Source organism: Cornus florida, unplaced genomic scaffold (assembly GCF_030987335.1).
Source record: "Cornus florida cultivar Cherokee Brave unplaced genomic scaffold, ASM3098733v1 CherokeeBrave_3.0.0_Hap2_Chr09, whole genome shotgun sequence".
NCBI lineage: Eukaryota > Viridiplantae > Streptophyta > Magnoliopsida > Cornales > Cornaceae > Cornus > Cornus florida.
The window spans coordinates 69454796-69473728 of record NW_026775579.1 but is presented as its reverse complement, the minus strand read 5'-3'; the positions used below and the strand labels follow the sequence as shown (position 1 = coordinate 69473728).

At 32.4% G+C, this 18933-nt stretch overlaps 1 protein-coding gene across 1 annotated transcript; it reads right to left on the bottom strand.

Annotated features, from left to right (window-relative positions):
* Positions 1-2475: 2475 nt before the first annotated feature.
* LOC132274252 (laccase-2-like) lies at positions 2476-8945 on the bottom strand. The gene is made up of 7 exons (XM_059775487.1): positions 8755-8945; positions 8496-8647; positions 5895-6139; positions 4690-4812; positions 3758-4346; positions 3169-3530; positions 2476-2885 (listed from the first exon to the last, which is right to left on the bottom strand). The coding sequence occupies exons 1-7, from the start codon at positions 8854-8856 to the stop codon at positions 2695-2697; spliced, it is 1764 nt and encodes a 587-aa protein (XP_059631470.1). The 5' UTR covers positions 8857-8945; the 3' UTR covers positions 2476-2694.
* Between the last annotated feature and the right edge of the window lie 9988 nt (positions 8946-18933).

The following is an 18933-nucleotide window of genomic DNA, read 5'->3' as shown; positions in this document are numbered from 1 at the left end:
TACTGACTTCCTCAACCAACTCTTCTTTGCTTACCTCTTCAGCTTTCCTTTTTTCCTCTGCCCTTCTCCTTTGTTCCTTGCGTTTTTGAGATCAAGTAAGGCATCTATTCTGATATTGTTGAACTTTAGGGAATTTTGGGTGATTGACTCGAGTCCATCTGTCCTCAGTTAAGGCTGTCCTTGGTTTCACAGTTCGCACCTTGTATAAATCGGCTCCCTTTTGTACCCAAATTTTTTATTGAACTGGCAACCTTCTTTTAAAACTAAGATGTCGATTTTGGGGATGGAATCGGCTAGATATATATACTTACCGATTCTGTTTTTCTGCCTTAACATTACTGCTCCTGGAATTGTATTGCCTAGGCTCTTTACTAGGTTTAATTAGCAAGGTAAGCCTCTCAAGAATTCCTTTCTTCTTCTTTGGTTGAATCTTCATTGGATCTTCTTCCTTAAGTTTCTACTTTCCTTTGTAATTTGGGTAACAACCCTGATCTATCAGGGCCAATTGAGCATCTCTTAATTGTTTCTGCAATTCTGCCATCTTTTATAGTGTCGTACTTGATGATAGGAACTCTCCTGATATCGTCTCAGACTCTTGCCGATTTTCTCGCTTGGTTAAGCTTATCACATTTGTAGATGTGATTGTAGGGAACGGATTAGTATCCACCTTCATAGTGTCTGAAGTTTTCTCCGGGAATTTTAAAGTACCTTCATCAATAGCTTTCTACAATTTACCTTGTAAAACAGTACAATCATTAGTAGCATGGTTCCAAGAGTTATGATACTTACAATACTCTTTTCTCTTGAGGTCACTTGCCGATGGAATCTTATGCCCTTTAGGCAAAGAGATCATTTTGTCGGCCATCAAGTGATCAAAGATTTGATCTATTTTTGATAACTCAAACGAGTAGCTTTTCCCTGTATCGGCAGGGCCTTTCCTTACTACCGATGTTGATGTTGCATTGCACCCCGTGGTCGGCTTAGATTTGACTAATGCCTCACAAATGTATGGCTTCTTGATATTGACCTCAGCAACTTCAACTTCTAATTCATCTCTAACTTCTGCCGAGAATACCTCATAATTAGGGTCCTTATAATAAGTACCCTTAGAGGACCCTAATTATGAGGTATTCTAGCTCGGCATGTTGCGTGTGACTTGTATTGTATGTGAAATTGCCCAGCGCTTCTTCTAACCAAGAACTCAACCCTGTAATCGGCCCATTCTTCCTATAATTGCATTATAGCTATCTTAATCATTATCCAAGTCCATTGTTCTTTCTCTGTAATCCATGTTTCATCCCAATTAAACTGCTAATCTAAACCACCTTCAGCCCAATCATAAATCCATTACCCAAATATCCTCCACGGCCCAGATATTAAATTGGGCCTACGACCCAAATGCCAAAATGGGTGTCAACAAAAACTTGGGTGCATTCTCATCTTTTTTCTTGTCACATTGCCGACGACCTCTAAAGAAGTTTGAGAGTAAAAAGTGATTTCACAATGAAGAGATATTCGGTTTCTCAAGTATGTAATTAACATTAAATCTTCAATAATTGATTAGCACGACAACAATGGAAGCATAAACATAAGCTTCATCATCTACTATCTTTCTTTCTTTTTATTTTTATTTTTTTTATCTACTATCTTCACTTCATCACTTTTATTATCTCTTTTTCTATTTTTATAATTTTCTTTATTCTTGTTGTATGTCAATTCTTTTTTTTATTTTTTTCCTGCTGTATGTCAATTAAACTACAGAAAGATTTGTAGTCTTCTTGGAAATTATTTAGGGTAATTATTAAGGATAAAATTGTTTAAGTTAAAACTATATTAATTGTTGAAAGAAATTTCAAAAAATACATCCCAAACAACTTTTATCTTCTAAATTCATTCCATTGAAATGCATTCTTCAAAGGCCTTCAAATAGAAGGAATTTGACCAATGTGGAGCTGAGGTAGGATATGGGAGATAGAGGATGGGAAAGGCCAAGAGTTGTTTGTGATAAAGGTCCAGACATTTGTTTTGCTGTCAAATCCAGAGGCAGTGATCTGTTGAGGGGAAACCAGCTGATGAAGAGGACCAATGTGGCACCAGTTGTCAAACTAGAAATTGGAGCTCGAATCATCTCCAATTTTGAGCTTGACAAGTGGCTTCATGACATCTCTTAGACTAAGAAGCTTCCTTCAGCTCCAGGTACCTCGACTTCCCATAAACTTCTACCTTTAAGCAGGTACATATTAATCCATTTTACCTACAGCATGTCCCTTGAGCTGATTATATGCCACAAGTGCTTCAAAACAACAATCTCATTCCAAGTGTTGAGGTTAGGTAACAATTTTTTATAAGAATATTCTAAATCAAACATTTTTTATAAGAATAGTCTAAATCAATGTAATTGTGCCATATCAGGGATATTTGGTGTAATTTTTTAATCAACACAAGTGATCCATTGAAAGAATATCATGGGAAATGTGAAGCAAAACAGTGTCTATGATATATATATCAACATTGAAAGAACTTTCATGAAAAAATTACAAAAGCGCGCAGCAATGATGATAATAGTACTACAACACACTGCAGACTCATTTTATATTGTTCACTACAAAATACCAATAATATTGTTCTTGTAACAAATCGAAGAAATAAATTGTCTCAATAATAATATTAATGAGCACTTAATCAAGCTCATGATTAATATATAGACATCTCAAATGAATGATCATAGTCTTGGATATAATGTCTGAACGATTTACTACATCTAGGCATCGACGGAGGGGGATCCAACATGCTTGTCTCAGGAGTGCCACCATCTCTCACTATAAATGCAGTTTTCATACCCCAAGTGAGATGCTTAGTCAAATGACAATGCCACAGCCACACACCTGACAAAAAATCTCATACATGTTACATGTTAGTGTAATGTGTGTGTAAATATATACACATATATATCAATGTTTTGTTCTTATAATTATTTTCAAGAAAGAACATATATAGCTAGATTAGTATCGGAACATAAGTCCAGATGGTAAGAATTAGGATCTCCTTCTGTGCGGAGGGGATCCGACATGGGGCTCCATGCCTGAAATCCCTTCATTCGCACACTAAGAGATTCAGGAGTCTGAATGTGTATGTTTGCTTGAACTTTCGGAAAAAAAACATATATACCTGGATTGTTCGCTTGGAATCTGACAGTCACCCATCCCTTTTTAGGAACTCGAATGGTATTCAATTCAGGTGGATCGACCAAATTATATGATTTTGGATCGGTGTCATTGTCGAAATTTCCAATCCCTGATCCAACTACATAAAAGCTGTATCCATGAAGATGCATTGGGTGATTCACAGCTCCTTCCAACACATTGGTCCCTTGGAACACTATCTCAACTGTTTCATTGTAGTCTAGCATCTTCACTCTGGTCCCTATAGATGGTGTAGTATAATTCGCAGTTGTCAAATTGTACCCAGTAAAGTTGAAAACATGTTCCGGTCTGTCCGGAAAATCGTCAGTGTAAACATCAGTTAAGTTCCTGCATAAATTAAGGTACCAAAATGGTGTATATATCAGCTGTAATGGATTAAAGAAATGAATGCAAAATATGAATTAATCCTGATACAATTATTTACTTCTTAATAAAGAACACGAGAGAGACCAATAGGCATTAGTCTAGATAGTATGAACTCTTCTCTCCAGAGGAGAGGTTCAGCCTTCGAACCCTGTTAGGAATAATATTGTGGGCGTAGAGAGTAGGATTACCTGTAATAGGCTAGCAGTATATCCCGAGTTGGGTTCTGAAAAGTGATGTTGTTCAATGCTGAGCTGATCTTCTTTCCATCCAGGGTTGGGCACCCATGTGGGCATTCCATTTCTTTCTGGGATGCGTCAATATACATATGGGTAGTGATCTCTAGTGGCACGTTCACTGGGTGGTCTTCACTTGCTAAGCTCTTAAGCTCAGACAAGAATCCATTTCCGATTGTAATGTCTCTTTTGTCAGGAAGGCTCACAGGAAACACAGGTGAAGATGGAGGATCATAGTCACCTATGTACTCCATAATCGCCACAGTAGCGTTTTCTATATCAGCATCCCCAACTGTGACAAATTGTTTTGCAGCCACAAAATAGAGACTCGGTGTCTGATCCGCTGTGAGTAGAATGTTCATGGTTTGTCCTGGAGATATCACCACTCTTGAGGTCGAAAAGGGCTTCAAGTAGTTCCCATCCATTCCGACGACAGTGAAGTTGTGACCACCAATCGCGAAGAAGAGTTCTGAGTTCACGGCTGCATTGATGAGGCGGAGAAGATAGGTCTTGCCATACTCTACAAAGAATCTGTATGCTTCCTCTGCAGTGCATGAGTGAAATTTATCAGCATATATGGCTAATAAAACACTTAGGAAAAACAACCTTAAGCAGCCTCCATGAGTGGGAAAATGATAAGTAGTCCGGCTCTTCGACTAATGTGACTATTTTATGTGGGTGGAGAATGACGTCATTATGATTGATGATATAATGACGTCATCCTTTACTCACATGAATGCAGTCAGATTAGTCCGAGAGTTGGACTTTGCATCAAAATTCATTTCAGTGTAGTACTAGCATGTAAGAGTTGCAGCCTCAAAAAGTGGCATTAACATGTAATTCTAGTTAATACACACACAAACACATACATGAGACATACGACATACCATCACATTCAAAGGAAGCTCCTGGGTAGCCATTAATGACATAAGAATCTGCTCGTGGCAAGTCTGCACCGACAGATAGATCCACTTCGAGCACAGCAGGTAGATCTGCTTTGTACCAAGATGCTGCAAGTTTGCATTAAGAATGAGCAAGATGAGTTTACAATCTGAAACAGGGAATATAAGCTAGCATGAAATTCCTAATGCTATCAGCGTTATTCGTATCTACTTTAGTAGTGATTTTTGGTCCAGCCTTCTAGTAATTTGATTAAAGAAAAATTAACTTTTATGAATTTTGGGTATAATAAACTTCTTAATGATTTCATATTATAAAATGTGTTGTGCCAATTGATTTAACAAGCATGTGAATAATATAGGATTAATTTCACTGACACCCCCTCATGTTTGGCCAAATTTCACCGTCAAACATCTTTTGAAATTAACTACCACCCAAACCCCAATTTCTTTTTACGTTAAAAAGGTACAAAATGACAATTTTATCTCTATTTTTTAAATCTATTTTAATTCAAAATATCAAAAGCCTTAAATAACCAAATTGCCCTCATTTATTATTCTATCACCCCCAAAACTCTTCATCTCACTCTTTTCTCCATAAATATATATTTTTTGGTGTACATGATGAGAAATATATATATAAAGAATAATTTTACAAAATATTTATATAATTATAATTTGGTTTTAAAAAATAATTATATATTTATAATTATAATTTTGTTTTAAAAAATAATTATAATTTGGTTAGTTTTAAAAAATAATTATAAATTTATAATTATAATTTGGTTGGTTTTATTAATGAAATATATATATATATATATATATATATATATATATAAAGAACAATTTTAAATTTATATAATGAAGGTCAAAGGATATTCAAGTCATTTCAATCCTTTTTTAAGTCAACAGATAATTAGGAAGGTAGCAATGTCATTTTACATGCAAAAAGGTATTTAACACACTTGAAAAGCAATTTTTGGGGTGTAAGTGAAAAACAGACTAAATATTTGTAATGTGAATAATAATTATTTTAGAAAGATAATTTAATGTAATATTTGGCCAAACTTGAGGGAGTGTAAGTGAAATTAACCTCATAATATATAATCGAATGTTACTGATCATTAAGCTAGGGTATAAGAACAAAATTACTCATATATAGCAGTTCTCATTTGATATATATATATATATACCTAGTATTAGGACTTCATCTCCATCAGGCTCGGGAAAAGGGTAAGAGGTCCCTTCAGCTGGCAAGATAACAATGGCACCATGGACACTACTCTGAGTCCAGTCACTATGGGCATGCCACCATAAGGTCCCTTCTTCAGTAGAAAATATGACCTTGTAGGTGAAATTTGTCCCGGACTCGATCTTACACTGTGTGATGTGATTTGGACCATCCGACCATGGATTCCTTGGTTGCTTCACTCCATGCCTGCACACATTTTCAGTTTCTTCAATTTTATATTGAATGAAGTAATCAAAATTAATTTTTAAAAATGAAATATTATAAGAGACGTGGTTTGTAATCCGAATTAATGAAACTAGATAATCTATATGGAACAGAAATAAAGACAGCAATAACTAGTATATATTATATTAACGTGCCGGTTCAAAGTCAACCAATAGTAAAAAAATTATTTAAGATGTATTTTTAAGTTAATTTCAGACACCCCTCAAGTTTAGCCAAATATCACATTAAAATATCTTTCGAAAATTATTATCACTTAAGTTCAATTTTACTTTTTCGTCACTAATACTGTTAAATATATATGAAAAGACAATTTTACCCTTAATTTTTTATATTTTTTAAATTTAAAATATCAACAATCTGAAAGGACAAAATTGCCCTCACTAATTACTATTACCTACCCACTCTTCTCTATCACTTTGCTGCTTTCTAATTCCACCATTTTTTTTTTTTTACATTCTTCAAGCTTTTCCTTTTCAAATTAAACACATGATAAACCTCAAAACACACTCTTCACCACCATATTTCCTTCCCACTTTCTCTTCTTCTTCCTTTCTCTAATATATATATATATATATATATATATATATATATATAACAAATCAAGAAATCCTACCGACTCATCCAATTGTTATGGTGGTGATGGGGTCATCGCCCATTGGGGGTGGTGATTATGGTGTGTTCTGGTTATGCGTTAATTTATGGGTAGTGATGTCCATGGGAAATTGTATAATATAATATTGATTTTTTGTTTTAACACTTAAAATTCACCTGCTTTCTTTAAATTCACTTCATTTTTTAATTTTAATTTAGGTTCCATTTGTTTCGACGTAAAATATTTTCTTCATAAAAGATTTTTTTTTTAAGTAAAATATTTTTTTATTTTTACTTTTTCAGTATTTGGAAAAAGTTTAGGTTGAGGTAGAGGTTGAGGTCGAGTCTATCGAGCCGAATGTGTAAAATAACTTGCTAAAAATTGATGGGTGGGTTATTATTGTTAAGTTTTAATGTTTTTTTTCTTTGTAAATATTTTACGACAATCAAACACCAGAAAATAAAAAAATATTTTTTGAAACATATTTTACATCCAAACAAACGGAGTCTTAATGTAATGGTATGTGTATGTGTATATATATACTCAAACTCATATATATATATATATATATATATATATATATATATGCACACACACATATATTTCTTTAAATTCACTTCATTTTTTTAGTTTTAGTTTTGTGTAATGAGACGTGGTTTGTAATTAATCCGAAATAATGAAAAAAGATAATCTATTAATTTGGAACAAAATAAAGACGACAATAACTCATATACATTGATAAAAACGTGAGGGACGCTATTTTATAATTTAAAAGAAGAAAACCAGTAGTAAAAAATTATTTAAGATTTTTATTTTTCCCTCAAGGCATGCATGAATTGTTGTTGACTTGTAGTTGTGGGTGCTTTGCTACTGTACTTTGATCATTGACTTACAATTCTCTTGTTCAAAAAACCAAATGCAATTGTTATTTAGTTCCCAAAGAATTACTCGTGGACCATCACTAGTAAATATAAAAATAAATGCGTCAGCCTTTTAAAACACCATATATATATATATATATATATATATAGATAACAATTTGGTTGGTTAAGGAATTATAATATGGTTCGTGACCAGCGCATGATCTTGGTGAATCACAATGTTCCTATTAAATAATAGTGAGGTTTCATATAATTTATACACGTCTTTTATGTTAAAAATAATATTGGTATTGTTCCATGGTAAGTCTCGAGAGGAGCACATGGGTATGAGTTTCTTGTCCGGAAAAAATAATAATAATAATAATAATATTATTATTATTATTATTATTATTTTAGTTGAGCAATGAAGTTATATTGAAAAGATAAAAACAAATATAATATTTGTAAGTCAACTTTGCTAATGCAAGCAATTTTTGTCGGTTGACTAAAGGTTGAAGAAAATTCGTAAATTTTTTAAATCTCAATAAGAAAAAATCAATAATCTTTATCAAAATTTCAAAATATAGGGGTGTAAACTGGTTAAACTAGAGCGAAACTGAATAAATATTGAGTAGTAGGCCTGGGTTTAGTGTTCCAATAAAGATTTAAGACCCTTTGGGTTTACTCTCAAAATAATTTCTCGATTATTATTTGGTGTACGTAGAACTGGAAAAGTGTAGTTTTAATATTTTTCTTTCAAAACTTTGTCTTGCCTTTTTATATGTGAATCAAAGATATATATATATATATATATATATATATATATATAGAGAGAGAGAGAGAGAGAGAGAGAGAGAGAGAGTACCAATGAATTGTTAGACCATATTCTCCTTCATTGTGAACATTGATAAACACAGTATCTCCTTTGCGCAGAGTAATAACAGGCCCCGGAAAACTGTCATTCACAACCAACATGCTCTTCGTACTGCACATTCTTGTAAAATTCGACTCCTTTAGCTGCAATCAATCAAATGAATATACAAGTCAAAAAAAAATAAAAAATAGTTCCACACACACACAAACACACACTAATAGATAGCGCGCAAATGAATGTGTGGACTTACAACAAAATCATAGAAATGGTCTTCGGCGCGAGCAATATTGCAAATGACTAGTAACACCACACCCAATGAATAGAAGGATAGGCAATGTGAGAAGACACCCATTTCTTATGACTGGAATGGACACTATTCTCCACTCTGCTACACAACTAGCTTATATACACACACGACACACACACACACACACACATATATATATATATGTATATATACAAACACACCTTCATTTTATTATATAGAAGGATCCAGGTCTCTGAAACAGTCTTTTGAAGCACGTGTTCGGGGAGAGGTCGTTGGGGGTGATTTTTTGTGGGACTTTCTGGTGCAGTTGACAATTTAGCTCTATACTTTCCCCCCACAAAATTCTTTTACCATTCTTACGTTAGGTAGAGCCTTAGTCTCAGTGACGCCTGACGTTAACACTCTCTCTCTCTCTCACACACACACACACACTCGCTATCACACACACACACACAAAGAAAAAAATACAATAAAGAAATAGTAAATGTAAAAAAAAATTATAACAAGTGAATCACATTCATACAAGTGACCCTTAGAGTTCCCAAGCACGGGCAGACTACTTTAATCGATGGTGACTGCTTGCAGTGACGGACTCAGAAAATTTTGTGAGGAGGAACGGCTTTTTAATTTGTAGGTATAAAATTATATGATGGGTTTATTTTTGTAATTTTAATAGGGTATTTTTCATAAATTTTAAAAATTTTAAAGTATAAAATGAAAAAAAAAAAAAAATCAGTGGGGCAAATTATAATTCTAGTGGGGGCATCTTTATAAATTATCAAAATTTGATGTATAAAATGCTAAAAAAAAGAATCCAGTGGGGGCGAATTGTAATTTTAGGAAGGGTATTTTCATAAAATTTTAAAAAATTAGGGCATAAAATGAAAATATTAAAAATCCAGGGGGAGCATCTGCTGGTCACCTGCTGGGTCCATGCCTGACTGCATGTGACAAATGACAATCCCCGTCAAACATTGTCTCATGTCCTTGTTACACAATGCAGGTGGATTATTTACCGTTTAGACATTTATGAAATATTTAACGGCACAGAATTGATATTTTGAATTAAAAATTCGAAAAAATTTAGTACAAATTTTAAACTCAACTTTTTTCAACCTCAATCCAAGATACTAATTCGGTGCTTTTAAACATGACATTACTTTATTTTTCAACATATTCATTTTACTTTTCAGCTCATTAATTATATATTTCAACACATTAAGTCTGATCAAAATAAATAGTTTTAATGTGTTGAAACTAGATATAATAGGGGTTAAATTATAGTGACCTCCCCTAGAGTTCTTCATCCATCAAAATGGCAAGTTAAATACAATTAGACCGTTCAACATTTAGTACTTTGGCATCTCCTAAATTCATTTGTGGGTTGCCGGAAGATGACTGAGTGTGTAACGTCAACAATACCCTTATAATGTAATAATATATTATATTACAAATATTTGTTAATCTGAAAACTCACGTAACCCATGTGTAATTTGTCCAACTTCTGGCAACGTAAGTGTCATTTAACTTTTTATATAACAGAAGAGTAAAATTGTCATTTTATAAAACTTATCAACTGGTCTACCCGAAAGAAAACTCTAAGAGTGTCATTACCTACATATGTCAAATCTTATAAGAGGTCAAAATAATAAATACACAGTAACGAGGATAATAAGCTAGCTACAAATAATTCCTGAATTTTATGCTTTTTTGATCATTTGAATGACGTTGTAATAATGGTAAAATCAGGCCCGGGCCCAGGCCCAGGCCCATCACTGTCGAGCTGGGTTGCACGTGATGTATGCCAAGCTATGGAGATGGGTCAGCTCCTGAATGTTAGGTTTGATTTACTAGTAAAAATCAAGAATTGCAATTACAAAAGAATAAAAAAAAAAATTGGAGGTTTTCAATCGTAGCTAAAAGTCTGATATTATTAAATGGACAAAACGGTCAGATTTGACAGAATAGTAGTAGTCGGTAGTCGGTAGTATGACACATGGACATATTTTCCTAAATTAATAATTCAATTCAACCTTCGTTTATATAATAAAAAAACAATACTAAACAAATTAAGAAACTTTACAAATGCATAGAACTACTTTACTTCTAATTAAATCAAATATAAAATGGACCCCACCAGAAAGATCCCTTCTCAAGTCAGATTTCCTAAGGAAACCTACCATACAAACGACAAGGGGTGATGTTAAAAAAACAGTTGTACTTTCACAGCTTTTTAAGAATCTTGTTGTTTCTTCAATATTTTTTTTTTTATTTTTTTTTTATTTTTAAAAAACAAGTGTGTGTTACTAGAGTAATTTTGGATTTCTCTATGATGATTCGCTTTATTGGTGGATGCGCGACGTATTGTTTCGTTTATAATTTTTTTTTAAGAGTTCGATGTCGTTACACATCTGCATAAACCGAGGGTTCAACTAATTTACACAGATATTTATCCGAATTCATTACACCCCGACTCCAAACCATGACTCCCGTGTCTGAAAATCCTAATTCCAGCATCACACCATCCACTCCCCTCTAATAACTAACCATTGAACCTCTACCATCCTTGCCCTGAAAGGCAATAAAAAAATAAAAAAGAAAAGAAATTGAGGAATGGCTTAGGTAGAGAGCAACTGTACTGGTGGGTGAAATTAAATAATCAAATAATGGTGGCTAGGTCGGCCAGCTTGCAGTGAAGACCGTATCCACCGTTCCTCTTGTGGTTAATTAGCAATTTTCAGAATCAAGTCGAGGCAACCAAACCATGCTAAGCAACAAATTTTAAGTCTTTGACAATGTTGCAGCATTGGAGGAGAGTCAAGTCGTCGTCAATGGTGGACTTTCTATGGTGCCACTAATCAGGGGCGGAGCCAAGATTTTGAGGTTGATGGGCCAAAATTATAAACAACATTACCTAACTAAAATTTTAGAAAAAATATATATATATTACGTAGGCAAAAATATATTACTACTTATTATATTCATATAAAAATAAATCTATTTAAACTTTTTTCAATTTATTTAAATAAAAAAAACTAGTTATTTAAAGAAATTTTTTATCAAACTTTCTAAACAAACACAAATAAGATTTATGACAAAATTATAAAAAAAAAATCAATTAAATAACTCTCTATATTTACCGAAAAGGGAAAAAAAAAAAATAACTTTAAAAAAAAAAAAAAAAAAACAACAAACAAACAAATTAATAAAATAAAAATTTAGATTCTTAAATCATCAATTTTTGTTGATATTCAAAACTTCAAATGAAATTTTTGTTCTTGATTTTGTAAAAATTAATTTCTTATAGAATTTTTATAAAAGCATTTCAATAAAAATGAATAATAAAAAAAAAAAATAAAAAAAAATAAAAAAAAAAGTGATGGAAAGAATCATGTATGAGATGAAATTTTGGAATAATAAAGTTATGGAAAGAATCATACTTGTAGTCACATTATGAAAAAAACGGTATTTGAGTTGAAATTTTAAGATAGCCACATTAAATTTTTATGTGAATTAATTTTTATCAAGATTTTATAGTCATTAATTAAACCACTATATAAACTATCTTTTGTTAAATTCTAATTAAAGAAATTTTTTTTTTTCTTTGGAGAGCCAAGTATAAATTTTATACTATATATACAATATTATTTTATTTTTACCTATACTAAAAAAAAAAATTCAAAAAATTAGGAGGGCCATGGCTCCCGCCGGCCCCCCTTCCCCCGCCCCTGCCACTAACGGCTGCGGGAGAATTAGCCCCCGCCAACTGGCCCACCAGATGCTTGGGGTGACTCTGGGGTGACTCTCACCGTTGTATATTTGCCACCCTTGCGTTGAAAATGATTTTTGTTTGTCGATTAGTGCTTGCTCGGGACTAACAGTTGTTTTCACCATAAAATTCTCTGTCTTTGAATTTGGTGGTCGAGCTAAAATTTTATTTTAGCAAGGACATTGACTTCATAGAATTATAATTATTAATTTAAATAAGAAGAGGTGGAGAAAAGAATAATAAAGGAGAAAAAAAGGTTACTGCACATACATCACTGCAAGAAAAGAGAGTATAATACCCTTCTTTTACTTTGGGTATATAATTTTTTTAAAATTTTTAAAATATTACAAATTATGATTTTTCAGCAGTCAATGTTAGAAAAGTAGCCTTGCACATGACTAATTAATTGTAAGTATTAAATACTAAAAATGCCCTTACCCTTTTTGAATATAAAGGCAATAATAGTCATTTTAGGTTAGCTGAATTTTTTACTTTTTTATTTTAATTGTAAGAAGGACATTTTAATATTTTTATCACTTCATTAACACCCAAATGAGGAGAGATCCTTGTTCGCTCCTAAAATAAATGTTAGCGGGTTTTAAGAACGGGATTATATGAACTATATGTATCTTATAGGGGTGTTAAATGTTACTGACCCTTTGAAAGAAAAAGAAGAAGAAGTAGAAAACGAAAAAAAGAGAGGAGAAAATAGAGGGAGGGAGAGAACTTTGAAGAAAAAAATATATATTTAAAGTTTGATTAAATTGGGCAAATATACTTTTATTTATTTATTTTTTTTTTTGAAAGGAACCAAAGAATTTAAAGAAGTGGAATAAAAGAGAAAATAGCAATGAAACCAAACCACGGTGACTAAAAGCAAATGAAAATCGACAGCATCCCCAAAATAATATCCCCAAAATAATGGGTCCCACCATTATGGTGTGGTCTCTTCCAAAATCTCTGTGATGAGCCTTTGGTATTTTGGTGGTACTTTTAGAAGACATTGAATCATTGTAGAACACATAAGAAAGCCCATGTTGTGGCTACCGTAATTCAAAGGGCCATTTCATAAGATTAAAGCCTCAAGTTTTGCAGTTTTCAGTCGTGTGAGTTTTATGGTTTTGGTAAGTTTGTGTCACCTTTTACAACAATGTGAGATCACGTGCAATTCACTTCTTATTCTCCATAATTGAAATGTAATACTCCGCTAAAGTGTGGAACTTTCCTAACATGACAAGTACACTGAAGGGCATGTAATCTTGTCTCGGGAGTGCAACTTACTAATCCTCACCATATATAGCATATTTTGCATGCATGATGCAACAGATTTTGCAGCACTGCAGAGAGAGTATATAAGCATGCATGGGAAGGGCATCCTTGATACTGTTAAAATTTGTACTTAACAATTATTATAGGGTGAATTGTAAAAAAATATTCATAAGGGGATTTCTTGCAAGTGGGTAATAGTCAAGGGGGATTTTTCGCAATGTCTTCCATGATTATATAAGTGGTATTCGGGCGGGTTGGAGGTTCAACTTCGACCTAACTTGAGGTATGAAAATTTTAATCCTAACTGAGTTCAACATGGCCATCATCATAATCCATGTCTTAATGAAATTTTGTAATTGGGATGGGCTTGGGCTAGCCTTCGGGTTGCCCATAGGTGATGTGTGACACAACTCAAGTCCATTTTTTGTTTTTTTTTTTGGTGTGAGATAGAAATTTATATGTTGGCATATTTTGGAGTCAAAACTTGTTGATTGAGTTGTAATTTTATTTATCTTGAATCTTGGTCTTTTGAAGCTGAAGCGCAAGTGTCTCTTACCGTTAAATTTGATGAGAACATCGTTTAGAACAGGCATGTACATTTTTAAGTTTCCTGGTAGCGTTTTCCTTGTACATCGTCTGGTAACTTTCTAGTTTCCTGTTTGTCTTGTACATTTTTAAAACCTTTTACATACATTATGATGGCTCTCTAGTATATATAAATTTATCATATCTTTAGAGAAATCTGATTGTTTGTTTTTTAGACCACACACTTAAATACAAGAGTGATTTAGGTTTATGTTCTACTACTCATCAACAAATCTACATCAAATTACAGAGTTTGATTAGTTTAGAGGGTTTTCTTAAACCTTCTCAAAATTCAAATTTGAAGGAAGAGGAATTGATTACACTACGAAGGGGCAGAGCATTCGAGCAGTGTTCACTGATCTATCAGCAACTCTTCTCTAAGCATCAATGGAGTAAGCCTGAAATCTAGTATTTTTGGACATTGAGTTCATAGAATTAGGTTAATAAATTTAAATAAGAAGAAGAGGTGGCAAAAAGAATAATAAGGGAGAAAAAAAGGTTACTACACATATATCACACAAGAAGAGAGAGTTAATTTAAAAGAGGTCGTTACTTTTTAAGTAAATAATACTCTTCTTTTCCTTTGGGTATATAATTCCTTTAAAAATTTTAAAATATTACAAATTAGGGTTTTTCGGCTGTCAATGTTAGAAAAGTAACCTTGCACATTACTAAATAATTGTATTAAATACCAAAAATTCCCTTATTTGATTTTGAAAATTTCCTTACCCTTTTTGCATATAAAGGCGATAATAGTCATTTTACATTAACGGAATTTTTTATTTATTTTTATTTTAATTGTAGGAAGGACATTTTAGTATTTTTATCACACCATTAACGGCCAAATGAGGGGAGATCCTTCTTCGCCCCTAAAATAAATGTTAAGGGGTTTTAATAACAAGGTTATATGATCTATATGTATATTACAGGGGTGTTAAATACTAGTGACCCTTTAAAAGAAGAAGAAGAAGAAGTAGAAAATGAAAAAAATAGAGGGAGAAAAAAGAGGGAGGGAGAGAACTTTGAAGAGAAAAAATATATATATTTAAAGTTTGATTAGAGAAGGAAATTTTTTTTTTTTTTTTTTTTGAAAGGAATCAAAGAATTTAAAGAAGAAGTGGAGTAAAAGTGAAAATAGTAATGAAACCAAACGCAAAAATCTTTTTTCTTTGGACTTGAAGGATCAAAAAGATAATAACTTTCTTCTTAAGATTCTTTCTCAAATTGTTAAAATCAAATGGTATGGAAAATTTTAATTGATTCACTTGTCTTTATCTCATCGCGCTCATTGTTAAAATCAAATAAAATTATTTGGTTAAAAAATTCACCATCAACCCTATTAAAGCGCTTGTTTGGATTGGCTTTTCAAACGCTGCTTTTGACTTTTTGGATTTGGAAGCTACTTTAAATAGTGTTTGACTAGTTTATAAAAAGAGCTTTTGAATCTTAGAAGAGCGTTTGAAGAAGCTAGGGGGTACCAGTTTCTCCAAAACGCTATTCTAAAATACACGGAAAGAGTTTTTGGTGCATTAATAAAACTTTTTAAATGACAAGCGTACCCTTTATATTATCTCATAAAAAAATGTAATTCCAACCATATCCCTATAAAAGACCCCTTAATTTTATTTCCAAACCCTAGTGTCAAAAAACTCACCTTCGTGTTCCCTGACAATGTATCCTTTCATACTCAGAAGAAGATTGATCTTATGAAAAACATAGTAACGATCCAACAAGCATTCAACCGGAGATTTGTTGAAGAAGATTATTGTTGTTCTTTACCTATTTCTTCAGGTTCAATTTTTTTTTTTCTCGGTTTTCTCTAAATATTTTCATAGGCACCCTTACCGTTCGCATGGCGCTATGCTTTTTTTGTTTTGTGAAATCTCTTTTCTATGCCAAATCAGGTGCCAATCCACCAAATCAAATCCATGCTCCCCGATTTCGCCCTACTTGTCTGTAAACCTGTTGTCTCTGTCTCATCTTTCAAGTAATTGAAATTAATATGAATTCTTACCAAAAAATAAAGTTATTATTTTTTAACTGATTAATTTATCAAAAATTCAATTCATGAGTTTATAGAAGTCCAGTCCGCAGCTCTTCCACAGTTACTGTATTGAAATTGAAATTTTGTGGTGTACAAACCAATTCACAGCCTAATATTTTTCTCTTTTTCCCTTCAGATTGAATTCCCTTTGTTGTACATTGAATTCCAGTTATTCATCAAAAATCATATTAATTCATCAAAGATTCAATTCATGAGTTTATAGAAGTCCAGCCGGCATAGCTCTTCCACATTGCAATTTTGTGGTGTACAAACCAATTCACAGTCTAATATTTTTCTCTTCTTCATTAATTTCCTTGTAATATAATTAAGTTTCCTTCTATTATAATTAAGTTTGTTATTATAAGAAAACAACAATATTTTTCTTTCTTCTTTTTCATGCATTTCCTTATAATATAATTAAGTTTCCTTTATTATATAATTAAGTTTTTTATTATAAGGAAACTTAAATATATTTGTTGTTTACCTCATTTTATAGACATTATCAATGTGAAAAAAAACAAAATTCATTTGCGGGATTCGTAGTATAAAAAATAGAAACCTTCAATATTTTATTATTCTTGTTATTATATTTTGATAGAATTAAAATGTTCAATTACAAAAATTTTTAAACCGTTATTGTTATTATAAGTATTATCGATTATTATCTTTTTATGTGGCATGTGGATAAATTTGATTATATTGAGTGATTTATTTGTATGTATTTAGAAAAAGAGTTATGAAAAAATAGGCTAGTCCAAAAAAATACTCTAAGGGCAAAGTAATTATCTAAAGGCAAAATAATTATTTTAGTAAATGTTTTGCCAAACAGATTGAAAATTTCTTTTGGCATTAAAAACTCTTTTAAAATACAGTTTCCAAACACTAACAAATAAGCTAAATAGAAGTGATAATTTCTGCTTTTCTTTTTATTCTGCGTAAAAGTAGAAACAAAAGTTATACCAAACGAGTCCTAAGAGCTAGTGTATTCATTGACGTGATACTCATAGAATTTTTTTTTTTCAATAATAAATATTGTGCACACTTTTTTCATTTTTCAGTCTTCAAAACTATATGAAAAGAGTTAAGGATTTGCGTCACACGTTTTAAAACACGCTTAATAAGTCGAATGTATCTCTTCTTTATGTAGATGATACACTAGACAGTAGACCCCTTCCTTAGCGTGAACCATTAGGTGAAGCATGAATAGATTTTTCTAATTTCTATTGTTGCTTTCACAATTAATCCAAATGGGGCTAATTTATATATTGTCTCAACAGTCTATTTCATTGATTGAATTGACATTATAAGAATATGGAGTTGTTTAAAATTGGCGAAATGAGTCTCTATTGAAAAAGCTAACTTTTCCTTTGTTCTCTCTCTTCCCCATCTCTCTCAGACGCTTGGCCTCTTCTGCTTTGCTCCCAGCTCCCTTTCATGGGAGTGGGGAGGTGACCTTGCTTACCTTTCACATGTTAATAACATCGGCGTGTCACAATAAGTTCGCATATATGTGGTTTTTCTCGTCGTTTTTTGTTTTTGTATGGCTAGATTTGCTCTTATTTGGTTTGTTTCAGACTCGACGGAGTGGATCTGTTGTTTTTCCTTCGGTTAGATCTCTAATCTAGGTCGATTTTTGTTTTTTCTTGGCTTGATTTGATCTTGGGTTAGGTGTGTAGAAACGCCTTGTGGATGCAGTTTTGGAGCTATTGCCTTGATGATGGCCTGACTTTTGGTCATTTTAATTTGTTGCTCTTTTTACTTAGTGATTTCTATTATAGAGTAGTGACCCTTTCTTAACAAATTTGAAATCTATTCTCCATTTTATTGTATTACTTCGTTATTTGTATATCTTTATCCTACTCAACTTATACCTCCATCCTGCTTCCTGACTTAGCAAAAGTCTGTCCATTGAAAAAGTTAGTCTCTCCATTGAAAAAGTTGAAACATTCAAATCCACAAATTCTTTTTCTTTTTTGACAAAATCTGAGTACAAGTGGGAGCCCACCAAAAGTATTTGATAAATAATTGAAGCCCAACGACAAAGTTCACAATCAATCTCAAACTAAAAATAAAAAATAAAAAAATGTAAAATTAAAATATTGAGAAAGCAAAAAGAGAAAGCTAAAAAGCAAATGAAAATCGACAGTGTGTCCAAAATAACGGGCCCCACCATTATGGTGTTGTCTCTTTCAAAATCTCTATGATGAGCCTTTGGTACGTTGGTGGTACCTTTAGATGACATTGAATCTTTGTAGAACACATAAGAAAGAACATAACGTGGCTACCATAATTCAAAGGGCCATTTCATAAGGTTAAAGCCTCAAGTTTTATGTTTTCAGTTGTGTGTAAGTTTGTGTCAGCTTTTACAACAATGTGAGAACATGTACAATTCACTTCTCATTCTCCATAATTGAAATGATGAAATGTAATACTCCGCTAAGGAGTGGAACTTTCCTAACATGATCACGTGTAGACTGAAGGGCATGTAATCATG

What these genes read in the sequence shown, in the direction of transcription:
- LOC132274252 (XM_059775487.1), bottom strand. Translation starts at nt 8,856, where the DNA reads ATGGGTGTCTTCTCACATTGCCTATCCTTCTATTCATTGGGTGTGGTG. An exon ending in AGATGAAGTCCTAATACTAG is followed by an intron (nt 4,813 to 5,894) that starts GTATATATATAT and finishes GCAAACTTGCAG; the next exon opens with CATCTTGGTACAAAGCAGAT. An exon ending in ATTCCAAGCGAACAATCCAG is followed by an intron (nt 2,886 to 3,168) that starts GTATATATGTTT and finishes ATTTTTTGTCAG; the next exon opens with GTGTGTGGCTGTGGCATTGT.